This window comes from Rhinoderma darwinii, chromosome 2 (assembly GCF_050947455.1).
Source record: "Rhinoderma darwinii isolate aRhiDar2 chromosome 2, aRhiDar2.hap1, whole genome shotgun sequence".
Taxonomy (NCBI): domain Eukaryota; kingdom Metazoa; phylum Chordata; class Amphibia; order Anura; family Rhinodermatidae; genus Rhinoderma; species Rhinoderma darwinii.
In genome coordinates this window covers 398,875,833-398,895,667 of record NC_134688.1, presented here as the reverse complement: position 1 = coordinate 398,895,667, position 19,835 = coordinate 398,875,833, and the positions used below count along the sequence as shown (strand labels likewise).

At 44.1% G+C, this 19,835-nt stretch overlaps 1 protein-coding gene across 1 annotated transcript in view; it reads left to right on the top strand.

The window, feature by feature from the left end:
• The window catches only part of BCLAF3 (BCLAF1 and THRAP3 family member 3), a 100,547-nt gene that overhangs the window by 59,392 nt on the left and 21,320 nt on the right, over positions 1 to 19,835 (top strand). The window contains exons 9-10 of the mRNA XM_075854031.1: positions 12,598 to 12,661; positions 17,033 to 17,139. Coding sequence (XP_075710146.1) covers positions 12,598 to 12,661; positions 17,033 to 17,139 — 171 coding nt within the window. The remainder of the gene's footprint in view (positions 1 to 12,597; positions 12,662 to 17,032; positions 17,140 to 19,835) is intronic.

Genomic DNA, 19,835 nt, shown 5'->3' with positions numbered 1-19,835 from the left:
TAAAATCTTTATCAGCACCGGTCTCGGCGGCCTTCCCGGAGGGCCGGGTCTGGTCGGCACCCTGTGCGCTCTCTCCACCGCAAATAAAGGGGTCAATTCCTCTCTGCCAAATGTGTCTATCAGCCACTTTTCAAAGAAATCATCCGGATTCGCTCCCTCCACTCTTTCTGGAACCCCCACTAGGCGAACGTTATTCCGTCTCAGCCGATTCTCCATGTCATCTGTCTTAGCCAGCAATGTCGCCACTGCCTGCGAATGTGCTTGTACATCCTGCTTTATGTGAGGAATCGCGTCCTCCATGTCTGAGACTCTCCCCTCCACGGCAGTGGTGCGTTCCGCTACTTTTTGCAGATCGTTACTAAGCAGCAAAATGTCCTCCTTCAATCCACCCATCTGGCTTGCTAAGGTATTAAGGACCATAGAATTTTGCTTCACCGCTGCCAAAATGTCCTTTAAGGAGGGTTCCTCCTTCCTTGCTCCACTTTTCCCTCCAGCACCTGGCTGATCCTGCATGGCGCCACTCATCTCCTCCTCCTCCTCACTTCTCATGTCCCCCGCCAAAGGAGAGTACCTGGATCCATAAGATGAGCCTCCAGCTGCCTGATCTCCAGCCGACTTTCGCTGCTGTGCAGCCGCCCCCCCTGCTCTCGGCGTGCGGGCGAACCTCTCCAGCTTCTCCACTACTTCCTGCCGGAGGCCTCTATTGCGGCCCTCCTTCTCCTCGGCGCCATCTTGAGCGCGGGACCCGGGACTCGCTGGCGGCGACTTCTGCTTCTTTGAGCGCGTCATTATGGACGGGCACTCGTGTTCCTCCACCTCTAGACTCTGGTAGGACCCTGGGGACACTGTTTTCCCCGAATTTTACGGGATATATGGACCTTATAGGATGAATACAGCAGGAGCTCCGGTCACACACGTCCTCTCACATTCACCGCTAGGCCACGCCCCCCGAGTCTGAGATATTTAATGACCTCACAGCCTTCGTCTGCCTTCGCTTACTGTTCTGGTCTCTGAAATTCATTTTGGCTGAACTTGACAGTGATTTTTAAGAAGTGATCCTACAAAGACAAAATAATTGGTGCTTTTTCATCTACATATAACTGTGGACTGAGTATTAGACTTGACTATGAACATGAAAGCTGTTTTCAAGAATCATATTACAACATTTGCTCTTTGCACGATGTTAAAACTAGACCGTGCAAAGCAAACATGGTGTCTTTTTAGTGATAGAGGATTTATTTTTTTATCCCATTAGCAACAAACACTGCCGTATTGGTAAAGTTTTTTGTGAGGAATGGAGCCTTGTGCTTCCGTGGTTAGAACTGGGGGCATGGTTACGAATCTTACCAGGGTAATGTTGCATTAGATTTGTACAATCCACCTGTGCTTGCCTGGTTTTCCTTGCACATTCAAAAAACATAAGGTCAGGAAATTGTTATTTAAAAAAAAATTGGCCCTTGCCTGTGAAGTAATTAAATTCTATGTACAGCGCTGTAAAATATGTTGGCTCTACATAACTTGTGAAAGTATCCGCCCCACTTGGTGTTTTTCTTGTTTTGTTGCATTACAGAATTAAAATGGATTGGAAATTGGATTTTATGTAATGGACCTGTTAAAGTGGAATGATAAAAAAATATATCTTGTTTAAAGAAAAACATATGTATTCACCCCCTTTGCTATAAAACCCCCAAAATAAGGTCTGGTCAAATCAATTTACTTCAGAAGTCACATCATTTGTTGAATTAGGTCCCCTGTGTACAATCAAACTGTCACATGATGTCAGTATAAATACCTGTTCTGAAAAAGTCTACAACAGCACTAACCAACATGAAGGCCAAGGAGCTCCCCAAACAGATCAGAGACAAAGTTTCGGAGAAATATAGATCACGGTTCTAAAAAAACAAACTTTGAACATCCAATGGAGTACCATTAAATAAATTTTGACAAAATGGAAAAAAATATGGCACAACTATAAACTTGACAAGAGAATGGCGCCACCAAAACTCAGACCGGGCAAGGAGGGCATTTAATACTTCCCGCTGCAGCCACTTTTGACCTTCCTGACAGAGTCTCATTTTTCAAATCTGACATGTTTCACTTTATGTGGGAATAACTTTGGAATACTTTTACATATCTAAGCGGTTTTGGTTTTGTGCTGCCAAAACAAAGGAAATAACCAAAACAGACCCCATTTTGGAAGCTACACCCCACAAGGAATTTATCTAGGTGTCTTGTGATCATTTTGACCACACAGATGTTTATATAGATATTATTAGAATTGGGCTGTGAAAATGAAAAATTACATTTATTCCAATAAAACGTAGAATTGGTTCATTTATACAAGGACTAAAAGAGAAAAATCACCCCAACATTTGTAAAGCAATTTCTCCCGAGTACGGCAATACCCCATATGTGGTCATAAACTGCTGATTAGACATATGGCAGGGCTCCGAAGGGGAGTTCAAATTTAGCTGGAATGGTTTGCGGAGGCCATGTTGCATTTCCAAAGCCCCTGAAGGGCCAAAACAGTGGAAGGCCCCCAAAAGTAACCCCATTTGGAAAACTACACCCCTCAAGGAATTTATCTAGTTGTATAGTGGGCATTTTGACCACACAGGTTATTTGAGGACATTTTTGTAATTAGGCCGTGGAAATGAAAAAGCACCATTTGCCTTTTGGAGCAAGGATGTTGCTGGATTGGCTCCATGACGCTTTGAAATAGTAATGGGTTAAATAAATTATACAATTAATAATCCATGGTTATGCGACATACAATTTTCAAAAATATAGCAGTCCAACATCATTAACCTGATGAATCAATGTTTTTGGTAGAAGTTCTATTTCTACATAGCAAATAATTTACTTGTAAGTGTAGTAGAGTAGTAGAAAAAAAAAACACCCAACAATTAGGACATGCATGCCGCTCATTCTGAGGAATTGAATCATTAATTGAAAGGGGCTTCTTCAAAATAAAAGCAGTGAGGAGTTAAATTGGTGAAGTCATTCATTCTGTGGAATAACTGGTCTCAATTTTGGCCCTTATTTAAGGTAGGAGATGTGCAAATGTTGCACATGTTGGTTATAGTGCATTTCTTTCTGAAATACTGGGGGAAATGGGTCGTTCCAGACATTGTTCTGATGAAAAACGTACTTTGGTTAAAAAGTTGATTGGAGAGGGAAAAACAGAGAAGTGTCGCAAATTATAAGTTGCTCAGCTAACATTATCTGAAATGCCTTGAAGTGGTAACCAAAACCTGAAAGACGCGGAAGAAAGTGGGGAACTACCGTTGGAATGGATCGAAGAATAGGCAAAATGGCAAAGGCTCAACCAATGATCCTTTCCAGAAACATCAAAGAAGATCTGAAGTTAACAGTGAGTACTGCTACAATCAGAAGACGTATAAGTGAAGCCAAGTTACAAGCAAAGTCCTGTTGTTGAAAAAAAATACATGTCCTGAATAGGTTAAAATTTGCCAAGCAACACATTGACTGGCCCAAAGAGAAATGGCGCAACATTTTGTGGACTGATGAAAGCAAAATTGTTCTTTTCGGGTCTCGTGGCCGCAGACAGTATGTCAGACGACCTCAAGCACTGAATTCAAGCCACAGTACACTGTGAAGACAGTAAAGAATGGTGGTGCATAAATCCTGATATGGGGATGTTTCTCATACCATGGTGTTGGGCCCATTTGTCGCATACAAGGGATCATGGATCAGTTTGAATATATCAAAATACTTGAGGAGATCATGTTGCCTTTGCTGGAGAAGAAATGCCCTTGAAATGTGTGTTTCAACACGACAATGACGCAAAACACATCAGTAAGAGAACATCTTGGTTACAGACAAACCGGATTGAGGTAATGGAGTGGCCAGCCCAATCCCATGACTTCCATCCCATAGAGAATTTGTGGGGTGACGTAAAAATGCAGTTTATGAGGCAAAACCCAAAAATGCAGAAGAACTGTGGAATGTCGTCCAATCTTCCAGGACTGGAATACCTGTTCAGAGGTGCCAAATGTTGGTAGACTCCATGCAACACAGATGTCAAGCAGTTCTCAGAAACAATGGTTACGCCACTAAATTTTAGTTGATTGATTTCAATGGGTGGTCAGAGGTGGAACCGCGGCAAAAAGCATGCCGCTTTTTTTTACCACGTGCAGCTAAAAACCGTCGCAGAAAAAAACGCCTCCGCCTCCCACTGAAATCAATCGGAGACGGTTTGGGCCGCTTTTTGCAGCCGATTCCGACGCGGCTTCCGCAGAAAAATCTGCGGAAAAAAACCTTGGTGTGAACTGGGCCTAATATTCCTTTTTTCTTTACTTTCTGTAAAGGATTAACACAAACTGGATAAAGTTTGTTATTGTTTTGATTTGGAATTGAATGCGTAGTATTTCCAGTGCATTTGCATTTAGGCAAATGAAAGTTATTCTAATGATTTTGCGCTTTATTTGCTTTTTTTTAACTCCCTGCCTTTTTTGTTGAACACTACTGCACTTTGAAGCACTCCTTTATGCACAGGTCAGGTATGTCAGGGCAGGTTTCATACTGATAAATGGTGTCTCTTCTTCTCCCCATTTTGTAACACACTTTGCACCTTTCTTGCGTCCATTCCTTTTTACCAGTGGAGGGAATTTCGCTTGGAAAGTGTTGCCCTGGTACAATATGTGGACCATTTCCTCTAGAAGTACTGGATCCCTCCCCTTTCTGGTTCCCAAATACAAGGGTCTTGATAACCAACTCTTGAAACTGGAGGAATGATCCTGTCCGGCCTGTACATTGGGATAGCACGTAAGCGTTATACAATGCCATCTGTACCATGTGCACAGCCAGCTTTTTGTACAACACCTTTGTTAGTACTTGATGAGAGATTAACCCCTCCCGTGTACTTATTATAGCCTATATTGCATTCTGGCTTGGGGGTCATTGTAGTGCTATCTCAGACAGGGACAGGTGTGCTGCTGTTATCGTGTATTGTGGTCAACATAAGGATAATAATTTACTGACGCTAACTATAACACTGTAAATTTACACTAAAGCTAGAAAAATTGTATAGCTAAAACTTCTGCTATATATATTTTTTTACATAACACACGTCAGCCCAGAAGGCCCCAGTAACGGTCAGTATGGCACAGAGAGGGTTGCGCACCAGCTCTGCTCACCGTTCCTAACCGGAATGAGGTGGGCAGAGCTGGTGCAGGGTATTTAAAAAACACCCACCATGGCTGCAATTGGCCAACAAATCGTAGCAATCCGGGACTTGGCACCACTGCCACCACCCTATGAATACATGTCAGGGATTGGTATTGTCCTAGACAGCACCGATCTCCACCATTTCACTGTGCTCTATGGCACAGTGATTGGTTAAACCCGCAAAAAGCCATGATTTGCTGGTCTGAATTGACCGGCCAATTGTATCGATCACTGACAGGGAGGGGTGGCGAGACCCCTTGGGCAACAAGTAAAGATGGCCTGCTGTCAGAAACAGCATCCAACTTTACTATGTAAATGTGTATTTGAACACAGTAACTGCTTCCCTGTTTGACGTAAGTATACAACATCTTGCGGGAAGTATTGGCTTTCCATGACGTATACCTACGACAATTGTCGGGAAGAGATAAATCAGAGGTTCAGCAATGACCCCGATAACACTGAAAAAACTCCAAAGATCTACAGCTGATATGGAAGTATCGGTCTACAGGACCACTATAAGGTCCAAGGTGTGGGGCTTTATGCAAGAGTGGCCAGAAAATAACCATTGCTTAAAGAAAAGCATAAGAATACAAGTTTCAAGTTTGCCCAAAAATACAAATATATATATACACACTAGTCGTCCTCAATGAATTAGAAGATCATCAAAAAGTTAATTTATTTCAGTAATTCAAAAAGGGAAACTCCTTTATTCTATAGATTCATTACACACGGAGTGATATATTTTCAGGAATTTTTTTCATTTAATGTTGATGATTATGGTAACGGTTAATGAAAACCCCAAATTTAGTGTCTCAGAAAATTAGGATATTATATAGGCACAATTTAAAAAATAATTTTTAATACCGAAATATTGGCCTACTGAAAAGTATGTACAGTATATGCCCCCAATACTTGGTCGGGGCTCCTTTTGCATGAATTACTGCATCAATGCGGCGTGGCATGGAGGTGATCAGGCTGTGGCACTGCTGAGGTGTTATGGAAGCCGAGGTTGCTTTGAAAGCGGCCTTCAGCTCGTCTGCATTGTTTGGTCTGGTGTCTCTCATCTTCCTCTTGACAATACCCCTTAGGCTGGGTTCACACGAGCACATTAACGTCCGTAATGGACGGACGTATTTCGGCCGGAAGTCCCGGACCGAACTCAGTGCAGGGAGCCGGGCTCCTAGCATCATAGTTATGTACGATGCTAGGAGTCCCTGCCTCTCTGCAGGACAACTGTCCCGTACTGTAATCATGTTTTCAGTACGGGACAGTAGTTCCACGGAGAGGCAGGGACTCCTAGCATCGTACATAACTATGATGCTATGAGCCCGGCTCCCTGCACTAAGTTCGGTCCGGGACTTCCGGCCGAAATACGTCCATTACGGACGTTAAATGTGCTCGTGTGAACCCAGCCTTAGATTGTCTATTGGGTTTAAGTCAGGTGAGTTTGCTGGCCAATCAAGCACAGTGATACTGTGGTTATTAAACTAGGTATTTGTACTTTTGGCAGTGTGGGCAGGTGCCAAGTCCTGCTGGAAAATGAAATCAGCACCCCCATAAAGCTTGCCAGCAGAGGGAAGCATGAAGTGATCTAAAATGATAATGATATAACACAGTGGACCAACACCAGAAGATGACATGGCTCCCAAAAACCATCACTAACTGTGGAAACTTCAGACTGGACTGCAAGCAACTTGGATTGAGTGTCTCTCCACTCTTCCTCCAGACTCTGGGACCATAATTTCCAAATGAAATGCGACATTTACTTTCATTTGAAAACAGAACATTGGACCACTGAGCAACATACCAGTCCTTTTTCTCCTTAGCCCAGGAAAGACGCTTCATGAGTGGCTTGACACAAGGAATGCGACAGTTGTGGCCCATGTCCTGGATACGACTGTGTGTGGTGGCTCTTGAATCACTGACTTCAGCCGCAGTCCACTCCTTGTGAATCTCCCCCAGATTCTTAAATAACATTTTATTGACAATCCTTTCAAGGCTGCGGTTATCCCTGTTGCTTGTGCACCTTTTTCTACCACACTTTTTCTGTCTTCTCAACTTTCCATTAATATGCTTGGATACAGCAGTCTGTGAATGTCCTTTCGTGGCTTATCCTCCTTGTGAAGGGTGTCAATGACTGACTCCTGACTTGACAGTTGTCCAGAAGTTTTCCCCCATGATTGTGTAGCCTACGGAACCAGACTGTTGGACCATTTAAAGGCTTAGGCCTCCTGCACACTTCCATCACCGTTTTCCGTGTGCACTCCCGTTTCTGAGAGCCGAGCATGGTACTGTCCAGGTTGCTGAAAGAGCGGGGTTGTTCAGCGCTAGTCACTGTACAGGGTGCTGAAAGAGTTAATGGGCTGCACTGATCGGCGGTAACTCTTTCAGCACCATGGTCAGTGACTAGCGCTGAAGAATGACCATGCTCGGCGCTCGCAAAATACAATTTATGAAATAAAAATAAAAAAATCAGTTCATACTTACCCAGAACTCCCTGCTTTTTCGTCCTGTCCGGCCTCCTGGGATGACGATTCATCCCATGTCACCGCTGCAGCCAATCACAGACTGTAGTGGCAGTCACGCAAGTCTGGATGACGTCAGAAGGCCGGCCTCCAGGGATGACACTTCATCCCACGTGACCGACTCTGAAGCCAATCACAGGCTGCCGCGTCATACAGGAAGGTCGGACTGGAGGAAGAAGAGGGATTCGTCACCAAGACAACGACCGGGGTACGTATGAACTGCTTTTTATTTTATTTTTAATCGGCAGCCTCTTCTCTCTATCAGTGATTGATAGAGACAAGTGGCTGCCGATTTAGTTTAATATATCTGTAATGTACTTCTGGACGTTGCTAGGCAACGGCTCCGTCATTTACGGATGGCACACGGATGCCTTCCGTGTGCCTTCAGTTTTTTTGACGGCCCCATTGACTTGCATGGGCCTCACGGTCATGGAATCTCGGACCAAAGTAGGACATGCTCTACTTTTGTCGGAACGGAGCAACGGGACCGTCAAAAAAACTGAAGTGTGCATGGCCCCATTGAAATGAATGGGTCAGGGTGCTAGCCGTCAGAAAAACGGCTAGCAACCTGAAGAAAAAGACTGAAGTGTGCACTAGGCCTTCGGAAACCTTTGCAAGTGTTTTGTGTTGATTGGCTGATTAGAGTGTGACACCAGAAGTCTGGAATCTTGAACTTTTGCCCAATATTCAAATTTTCTGAGACACTAAATTTTGCGTTTTCATTAACTGTTAGCCATAATCTTCAACATTAAAAGAAATAAATGCTGGAAATCGATCACTCTGTGTGTATCGAATCTATATAATATGAGTTTCACTTTTTTAATTGAATTACTGAAATAAATGAACTTTTTGATGATATTCTAATTCATTGAGATGGACATGTGTGTATATATATATTCTATATTATACATTCCTCAACATTGAAATTGCAACACCAAGAAGGAAAAGTTTTGGATGGTGGAAATCACAGGATCAATACACATGTTAATGATATTCAAATGATTAAAAAATGGAAACAAAATATTCCAAACTTCTTGATTTAGCCACGCGAAGAAACACATGCACTTACACGCCTTGGCATGCATTCAATGAGGTTATTAATGGCTGTCTGTGGAATGTTATACCACGCTGAATGCACTTGGGCACGCAAATCATCAAGATTGACTTCTGGCAGCTCCCTTTGCAATTCCCGACCAATGACAAGTTCGGAGATGCTGCAGGCCATGGTAGCACGTTTAGGCCACGTAGGCTGCTCACAGTAGCACGATTAACATGTGGCCCAGCGTTGTCTCGTTGAAAAACAGCTACAGGGACACTTTGGAGAAATGGCCATACCACTGGTTCCACGACCAAATCAATGCAACACCGAGCTGTTAGTGTACTTGAAATGAAGACTAGAGTGCTCTGGCTACCATACATTATGCCACCCCATACCATAATCCGGGAGTAGGACCGGTGTGACATTCTCTTGTGAAGGTTTCTTCATGGCAATGCCCACGTGGTCTCCAGACCAATTTCCGGCTTTCATTGTGTCAGAGACAAAAGTGTGACGCATCGGTGAAGAGGATAGACCTCCGTTCCAGCCTCCATTGCTGTGCACCATGATAGCCTTAGGGCGGTGGCGTGTGGTCAATGGAACACCTATGGCGGACATCTGGCTTGTAGTCCAATGTCGTTTAAACGCGTTCTGATGGTTTGTGTTGACACTGGTTGCCGTCCTAGGCTTGGCATGTGACGTCCAATTTCACTTGCAGTACAGAATGGATCACTACCCGCCGTTCTTCGAATCAGATGATCCGTCCGTGCAGAGTTTCGCCTCCGTGCACCTCTTGCTGTCATTCCCGTTCATTGTTGATCTCCCAACCTCTGGTACACACAACGTTGAACAGTGCTGAGATCTCGGCCTAGGCATGTATCGGTCTGCCGGAGTGATAAACCAATATATCCCTATATTGACACAAGGGCCAATTAACCGTATCAGTATGTTTTTGGAGTTTGGTAGGAAACCTATTCAATCACAGAGACAACAAACAACCTTATGCACATGTTGTAGCTGGCAGATCTGAACCCAGGAAGAACATCATCTTTTTCAATATCGTTATTTAAATTATTTTCATTGAAATGTCATTTAATTGTGTTAAGATTAATCTCGTTTTTCCATTAATGATTGAAAAGCTTAGAGGTCCTCAAGATAATATTGCTATAAAAGTTCCACTGACATATTGAGGATATGTACTGTGCCTGCATCTTCCTGAAAAGGAAATTTAAACGATAAAACACAAGAGGCGGTACATAGTGTGATAACAATAATAAATGTAAGTAATGGGTAAATAAATCTGCTCACCACATTGAGTTGTGCAACCAGGCACAACTCTTCTAAAACGTGTGGTTCAAGTAAGCGTAACCACTGCTCCCGACTGCCGACCTCGAAACCTTGCATGAATAACCAACTGAAATAAAAATGTAGGATCTAATGGGAGCTGTCACTAAATAGTAAGATGAACTGAGATGAAGTTAAAATGTTTAATGAGACGTTAAAAAAAAAAATGTACAACGCATTTCGTAGTTCGTGACAGGCCTCCTGGTTTTCTAAGAATATTGTTTTTTACAGGCGGTTTATAGACAACTTTTTTTTTTTCTTATGACTGGGGACCAAAGAGCAAGCTGCACTATTTGTTAAGCAATTGTAGAGAGATTAGGGTATAAAAATACCTCTACATCATTCTGATGCGATCATTGAATTTTGGGATTTCGAGATATCCGAACAGGTAGATGGGACTATAGCCACTAAGAAGGTTGACCACTTGGGTTCCTGAGCGTCTTAATGAGTCTACTGAAAAGACTTGTTAATTTACACAGATCTGGGTTCACATGGTTCGGTCAAAATAAACACATTTTGACCGTGACGTGAACCCAGCCTGTATAGACTTTTTATTTATTTGTTCATTTTGTATATGGTGTTCGTTTTATCTATTAACTCTGCATACCAATAGATTTTGTATTGCACACATTCTGTGGGTAATGAAAAATCTGAGTGTTTAACTATGTTTTTTTAACCCCTTAGTGACCACCAATACGCCTTTTCACGGCGGTCACTAAGGGGCCTTAGGCTAGGCCGCCGCGTTTTCACGGCGGCCCAGTCTATGTCCTGCACGGGTGCCCCGTGCAGGCTGGAGCCGGGGCTCTGCTGTCTGATGACAGCTGGGCTCCTGCTCCAACGGCCGCGATCGAAGTTTACTTTGATCGCGGGCGTTTAATCCGTTAAATGCCACCGTCAATAGCGACCGCAGCATTTAACTTGTTTACCGAGGGAGGGAGCTCGCTCTCTCACCCATCGGCGGCCCGCAAATACAATCGCGGGTCTCCGATGGCGTGTCATGGCAGCCGGGGGCCTGATAAAGGCCCCCATGTCTGCCCTGGGCATATGCCTATTAGGACGTGCCGGAGGCACATCCTAATAGATTGCCTGTCAGATTTACACTGACAGGCAATAATGCTCTGGTATACGAAGTATACCAAAGCATTATAGCAGCGATCTGAAGATCCCATAGTAAAGTCCCCTAGTGGAACTAATAAAATAAGTAATAAATGTGAAATATAAATGTATTCATAAAAAAAATTACAGTAAAAAAAAAACTTTTCCATAAAAGTGGTTTTATTTAGTAAAAGTGTAAAAAATAAATAAAAGTACACATATATGGTATCGCCGTGACCATAATGACTGAATTAATAAAGTTAATATGTAATTTCAACCGCAAGGTGAACACCGTAAAAAAAAGTCATAATAAAAATGAATCAATAAGTCCCATGTACCCCAAAACAGTACCAATCAAAACGAAGTCTCGTCCTGCAAAAAACAAGCCAAAAAAATCACTACATTGACTGAAAAATAAAAAAGTTACAGCTCTTGGGAAACGACGATGCAAAAACAAATAATTTTAGTTCAAAAATGTTTTTGTCAAAAGTCATAAAACATAAAAACCTTCTACATATGTGGTATCGTCGTAATTGTACCGACCCATAGAATAAAGGTAATGTGTTATTTACGCCGCACAGTGAACGGCGTAAATTTCAGTTTTTTTCTAATCCCCCCCAAAAAAAAAGTTAATAAAAGTTAATCAAAAAATTATATGTACCCTAAAATGGTGCCATTAAAAAGTACAACTAATCCCGCAAAAAACAAGCCCTCATACAGCTATGTCGACAGAAAAATAAAAAAGTTATAGCTCTTTGAATGTGACTATAGAAAAACAAATAAAATAGCTTGTTCATTAGGGCCTAAAATAGGCTGGTCACTAAGGGGTTAATTTTTCTATTATCTCATCTTCAAGTATATGCATAATGTTAATTATATATCTCTGCATCATGTTGCATCACCTGTGTATGATGTCATTTCCGGTGCCATGGTTTATACCTGGATCCAGCTCTAATTATGTGGTTGTACCTGAGGAAGAAGTCGCATTGACGTTGTACGTTTTTTTTTTTTTTAACTTCTTCTCCGTTCGTTCCTCTAACTTTTTAGTGACAGTGCCCACTGGATCCTGCATTATTATTTCGGCTGGTTATCGAAAAGGACACGTGGAAGTAGAATTTTAAGAAGAGACCAATCAGTCAGCTGCTTTCTGTCATCATTACTGAGAGCACTATATTGTTGATACTGATTGGCTGAGAGCACCCAACTCACAGGGCACTGCTGCATATCCGTTTCTGCTGGATGCTGGCACTGTATACAATCTCTCGTGACAGTTGTCCTTCAAGATAAAGTACAGTTTACCATGGCAGTTCTTTAGCATTGACTAAGCAAAATTTATAGATCAATTTTTAGTTTTGGAGAACTGCCAATAATTATCTGGTTTATTGTTGTAATCTTTTTACCTTGCAGGAGAATTGATATCTCTCTGGAAGATCTTCAGAAAAAGACTTTCCACAAAACAGAATTCACGCTGGTAACTATTACTCACCACCATGTACTGTGTGTGCGTGTGTGTGTGTGCGCGCGCGCGTGTGTGTGGGTGTTTTTCTATAAATTTGCGATAATCTGCTGGCAAAAATACATACATGAAGACATATAATGATGTTAAGTGAAACGTTCACATACCGGGGCCTGTCGTCAGGTGAAGGTCCGAGTTTTGCGAACTATTTACATCCATATTTATTGTTTATTCTTGGGAAAACTGGCAGCTCTTCTTTCACAGCCCTTTGAAATTAGGTACAATGGGGTGACTGCCATTCGAACAGACTAATGTAAATGCTTATCTGTGATGCGAGTGTGGCATCTGTTCAAGTAATATTATTTTTTTATTATTACATTTGAAAAATCCACGCTCTTCACAGTGGACACGTGACAGAGAGGCACAGACACGAAGGCTCTGCCTCTGCCCTTCCCCCTCCCATTCTCCCTCTTTCACTCTGAAAACTATTTCTTTCATTGGTGGCAGTGGTCTTCGTCCCTCCTCTGCGCCAGCAGCATCTGAGTGTACTTTGGAGCTAAAAGCTCACGACCTCCCTCCTTCACTGCTGTTAGGCTTTGTTCACATCTGCGCCAGGGTCCTGTTCCAACATTCCGTCTGAGCTTTCCGTCGGAAAGGGACCCTGACTGATAGAAACGGAAACCAAATTCGACTACGCTATTGATTCCGCAAAAACGACGGAACCCTTGCACAATGGAGACAAACGAAAACCATTGGCACCGGATCCGTCACCATTGAAATCGATGGTGATGCGAAAACCTTTGGTTTCCATTTGTGTCAGTCACAGTCCCGTTCCGACGGAAAGCTCAGACGGAACGGGAACCTGGCGTAGATGTGAACGAAGCCTAGATAGCAGGTGTCCGGACAACTGTGTCCGTGGTCTGGGTTCGGATATCGGTCTGCCAGTTGAGGACCCCTGCTCTATACCTTCCATGATCTTACAGTTATAGGCAAAGCAATATTAGCACTTACCAAGGCTATGTTTGTAATGTACACGTGGAGTCCGTTTTCATATTACTTGCACAAGTATAAAGATAATCTCAAGCACCAGTAAACTAACCGAAGCCCCATACTTTGCTACATTTGCATTTGTTCCCTGAAATTCCTGGACAGTTAAGTGAATGAGCTGCCTGAAGGCTTGTGCTATTTACTATTTGATTGTACTAGAAGTGCAAAGGTGCATTGGTTCAACTGCATCATCTGTGTGACCTGTCATTAATACTGATGGGTGTGGGTTCAACCAGACTCTGCACTTTCCGTAACTTCCATTCATTTCAATGGGAAGAGAGTGTGCATGCACTAACTTCTCTCCATCAGTGGCCAAGACTGAAACCATTGTTTTCTGGCGATTGGTGGGTGTCCCAGTAGTTCTTATGCTGATTTGTTATAAAACTTTTTTATAGAATAGCGTTTTAAGTATTTACACATCCTTGCAATGAACATGCTTGTGTGCTGCAAAATATATATGATGCACAGGGTGACTACATAGGATAAAACAGGGCACAAGCCATGTGAAATACGTATATAGGGAGGAATGTGAGTTTGCAGGAAATTCCTGGTTAATAGTTTTAGTGTTTCGCTTTTATTTCATAAGTGAACGTCAACCAGCCAACCTGTCTGGTCCTTATCCAAAGATAACTGAATGAAGGAAGTATATTTCTAGAAAAACATTCTCTATTTTATCTCAAATCTAGCTGCAAACTAATAAAACAAGTAATTTAAAGTCGAGAGTTGTGACCTGTATCTTTGGTCTCCCTAAGTTGTGGGTAAAAAAACATTAAAAAAAATACGATTAAAGGGAATGGGTCGCAAATTCAATTTTTTAGTTTTTTTTAAAGTAAGTTTTACTTATTTTTATTATATTTTTTATGTTTTTTTGCTGTATTTTTTTTTTTCTTCCACAAGGTTGGAAAGTATTAAAAATTAAATAATAATTTGACAAGTTTTCCTATGTTGGCCACCAGAGGGAGCACTTCCCAGAATTACAGCAAGGCTGAATCAGGCAGAGCAGCCTGAGCTACAGCTGCTGTAAATGTGGGGGGGGGGAATTTCACCCCCCTCCCTATTTTTGGCTAGGAAAAGGTGTCTTTAAATTGCTAAGCATTGTCCGGCTCCCATTTTGGGAGTGCTTTTACAATGGCAGCTGGTAGAAGCTATAGGACACACCAAATGGCTAAGAATGCTGAAAGTCAAGAGGGAGACTCTGTGGTGAATGACTTTTCAGTTGACAGGTTCACACGGCGTGTATTAGACACGTTTTTTTGGCGCATTTTACATGCCGAAAACCGGTTAAAAAACCGATTGATTACGCTTTTCATTTACATAAATGGTAAAGAGCGCTGTTCGTACATATGTGCTTTTTTGCACACGCGTTTTAAATTAACGCGTTGTGTAAATAAAGGGGTGTTGAGTCAATTCCTTTGCACGTAAAACACATCAAATGTTCCCATAGTCAATGGGAGTCCTAATTATGCGCCAAAAAATGTGCAAAAGCTCACACAAAATGCATAAAAAAAAACATAAAAAAAAGCGTCAAACGCTTGATTAAGCTTCCCATTTACATCAATGGGAAAGCGAGCCGTTAGTTTTTCACGCAAGCATTTTTAAAAAACATGCGACAAATGTTCCCAGAGTCATTAGGAGTCCTAACGACACACTCAAAAGCTGGCAAAAATCGCACACAAAAACCAAGACGGGCCGTGTACGATCCAGTACCTGACCATCTGTAGTGATGATCGGGCACTGGGGCGGCCACAGCCTGGTATTATTAAACTGGGAAAGGCCAAAAACAGTGGCCCTTTCCACCCTGGTAATGCTAGTCTGCTGCTGTGTTGTATCTGGCTGGTTATAAAAAATGGGGGAGACCCCACGTAATTTTTTTATTAATTAAAAAAAAAACAAAAAACAGCCAGATACAACGCAGCAGCAGCAGCCTAGCATTACAAGGGTGGGAATGGCCACGGTTTTTGGCCCTTCTCAGCCTAATAATACCAGCCTGCAGCCGCTTCAGTGCCGGACCGTCACAACAGATGGTCGAGTATTGGATCGTACCTGGCTCTTCCCGATACCCCTGTTGGCGGTGGGGTTAGTGCTAGCCGTTTTACTGGCTCACACTAAGCTCCGTCTTAGTAATGGATGTCGTGAAACAGACAAATGCAATAATAATAATTAATAATAATAAGAAATAATTTTTTGGGAAAAAAGACCCCCCCCACAAAACCCTTGTTAACCATTTTATTTAAAAAAACACGTCGATCATCGCAGTAGTCCATCGAATCTACGATGTAGTCCAATTGGTCCAGCGGAACCTGCAAAACCCAAAAAATAAAGACACACGCCCGCACACACTCTGCTGCACGCCCGCACACACTCACACACACACAGCTCTGCAGCACGCCCGCACACACACAGCTCAGCTGCGCGCACGCACACACAGCTCTGCTGCACATACACACACAGTTCTGCTGCACACACACACAGCTCTGCTGCACACACACACACAGCTCTGCTGCTTACACACACACACACACACACACACACACCGCTCTGCTGCTTACACACACACACACACACACACACACTGCTCTGCTGCGCACACACACACACACCGCTCTGCTGCGCACACACACACACACCGCTCTGCTGCACACACACACACACACACACCGCTCTGCTTCACACACACACACACACACACACACACACCGCTCTGCTGCACACACACACACACAAAGCTCTGCTTCACACACACAAAGCTCTGCTTCACACACACACACACACACACACACACACACACACACATAGGTCTGCTACTGACACACAAACATACACCCCCCCTCTTACCTGCAGTGCGGCCGGCCTTCAAAATGGTGCCGGCTTTCCCTCTACAACCAACTTTTATGCTGGGTCGCTCTGAACTGCGCATGCTTTTCGTCGGAACGGAACCCCGACATACACAAACGGAAACCAGAGGTTTCTGTTTCCATCACCATTGATATCAATGGTGACGGATCCGATGCCAATGATTTCTGTTTGTCTCCATTGTGCAAGGGTCGTTTTGACTAGTCGACTACGGTATTGATTTAGTCAATACTACGGAAGCCTTGCACAACGGAGACAAAGGGAAACCATTGGCACCGGATCCATCACCATTCAAATAAATGGTGATGGAAACGAAAAACTATGGTTTCCGTTTGTGTCTGTCAGGGCTCCATTCCGATGGAAAGCTCAGTCGGAAGGGAGTCCTAGCGCAGATATGAACGAAGCCTAATGCAGAAGAAATTATACTTTTTATATTTTTAGTTATACATAATTTATGGACTTTAACTTCTTTTATCTTCTAACCAGAGAGTAATTGAAGATCCTAATGATCTACGGCATGATATAGAGAGGAGAAGAAAGCAAAGACTGCACAGTGAAGAGGACAGCAATGCCAATGTTGGCTTTTGTGACAGGTTGCCCTTTTTTTTTATTATACACATCAAACATACATGGCACACTTCTACATACCGTTACGTATTTATATGGGGGGCATTGGCATTCATAGGTTTACTAGGTAGACCTGTACGAATCAGTAAGAGTGAGTGAGTTGTCTATATCTTATATCTGTTAAACCATTGAAAACATTGTTTTGAAGAAGTCCATGCAGTTAATTCTATTATTCTGCAATGTTGATACAGAGGAAGGCAAATACCCCCATGAGGCAAAAGCCCATTTTCCTCATCTTAGGGCAAAAATTCCTTCCTGACTCTAATATGGCATTCACAATAAATACCAGCATCAATCACACATCTCCAGTAATCTAGTGCTCATAACTTGGAATATTATTACACTCAAGAGACATCCAGGCCTCTTTCAAACACTTTCAGTGAATTCAACATGACCATTTTCTCTGTCCGAGAGTTCCATAGTCTCACTTCTGTTACAGTAAAGAATCCCCTTCTATGATATAGAGCAGGGGTCTCAAGCACGCAGCCCGTGGGCCGCATGTGGCCCCTGGGGCTGTCATTTGCGGCCCGCGGGACACAGAGCCGCTAGTATCGGCTCTGCTCCGAGACTCTGGAATTCCCTGACATCGCTGTCCACATATGAACAGCGATGTCTGGGGCTTCCCCAGAGCCGGAGTCCCGAGCAGAGCACTGGTATCGGCTCTGCTCCGGGACTCTGTGGAATTCCCTGACATCGCTGTCCACATATGAACAGCGATGTCTGGGGCTTCCCCAGAGCCGGAGTCCCGAGCAGAGCGCTGGTGTCGGCTCTGCTCCCGGACTCTGTGGAATTCCCTGACATCGCTGTCCACATATGAACAGCGATGTCTGGGGCTTCCCTAGAGCCGGAGTCCCGGGCAGAGCGCTAGTACAGGCTCTGCTCCGGGACTCTGTGGAATTCCCTGACATCGCTGCCCATATGTGGACAGTGTGTCAGGGTCTTCCCCAAAGCGGAGTCCCGGGCAGAGCGCTGGTATAGGCTCTGCTCCGGGACGCTGCGGAATTCCCTGACATATCTGCCCATATATGGACAGTGTGTCAGGGTCTTCCCCAGAGCGGAGTCCCGGGCAGAGCGCTAGTATCGGCTCTGCTCCGGGACTCTGTGGAATTCCCTGACATCGCTGCCCATATATGGACAGTGTGTCAGGGTCTTCCCCAGAGCGGAGTCCCGGACAGAGCGCTATTATAGGCTCTGCTTCGGGACTCTGGGGAAGCCTCTGACATCGCTGTCCATACATCGACAATGATGTCAGGGGCTTCCCCAGAGCAGGAGTCCCAGTGATGTCAGGAGCACAGCTGGAGTCCCAGGAAGAGCCTACTAGCGCTCTGCCTGGGACTCCAGCTCTGGGCAAGCCCCTGACATCACTGGGGCAGCCTCTACAGAGGGCACTGGGGCAGCCTCTACAGAGGGCACTGGGGCAGCCTCTACAGAGGGCACTGGGGCAGCCTCTACAGAGGGCACTGGGGCAGCCTTTACAGAGGGCACTGTGGCAGCCTTTACAGAGGGCACTGTGGCAGCCTCTACAGAGGGCACTGTGGCAGCTTCTACAGAGGGCACTGTGGCAGCTTCTACAGAGGGCACTGTGGCAGCCTCTACAGAGGGCACTGTGGCAGCCTCTACAGAGGGTACTGTGGCAGCCTCTACAGACGGTACTGTGGCAGCCTCTACAGAGGTTACTGTGGCAGCCTCTACAGAGGGCACTGGCAGCCTCTACAGAGGGCACTGTGGCAGCCTCTACAGAGGGCACTGTGGCAGCCTCTACAGAGGGCACTGTGGCAGCCTCTACAGAGGGCACTGTGGCAGCCTCTACAGAGGGCACTGTGGCAGCCTCTACAGAGGGCACTGTGGCAGCCTCTACAGAGGGCACTGTGGCAGCCTCTACAGAGGGCACTGTGGCGTTATCTACAAGTGGGTGTGTGGCAGTATCTGAAGAGGACACTGGCATTATCTAGGGGTGTGTTGCATTATCTACAGAGGGCACTGTGGCCTTATCTACAGAGGGCACTGTGGCCTTATCTACAGAGGGCACTGTGGCCTTATCTACAGAGGGCACTGTGGCCTTATCTACCGAGGGCACTGTGGCCTTATCTACCGAGGGCACTGTGGCCTTATCTACCGAGGGCACTGTGGCCTTATCTACCGAGGGCACTGTGGCAGCATCTACCGAGGGCACTGCGGCAGCATCCACAGAGGGCACTGCGGCACTATCTAAAAAGGGGCTGCCCAATCTTGACATGAGCCTCCGGACTGCATTTAGTGACACTTAAACTGGAAAGCTGGATTGTTGAAATAAGCACGTAGAGAAATATATCAAATTTTAAACCTAGCGCTATTATTATAGTAATGTAGTATTATAGTAGTTCAAATAACTAATTGATTAACAATCATTTTGTATTGTATCAAATTTGAAAGTAATGCGGCCCGTCAACTTCCCATTTTTTCTATATGCGGCCCACTTACCCGGCCGAGTTTGAGACCCCTGATGTAGAGGATGTCCCCTTGTTATATTTACAGTCCTGGGTATAAACAGATCATGAGCGATATTCCTGTATTGACCTTTGATATAATTTATACATAGTTATAAGGTCGCCCTTCTAATTTCTAAACTAAATTTAAATGCATTTATTACTTTAGTTACTCGCCTTTGAAATTGCTCAAGCTC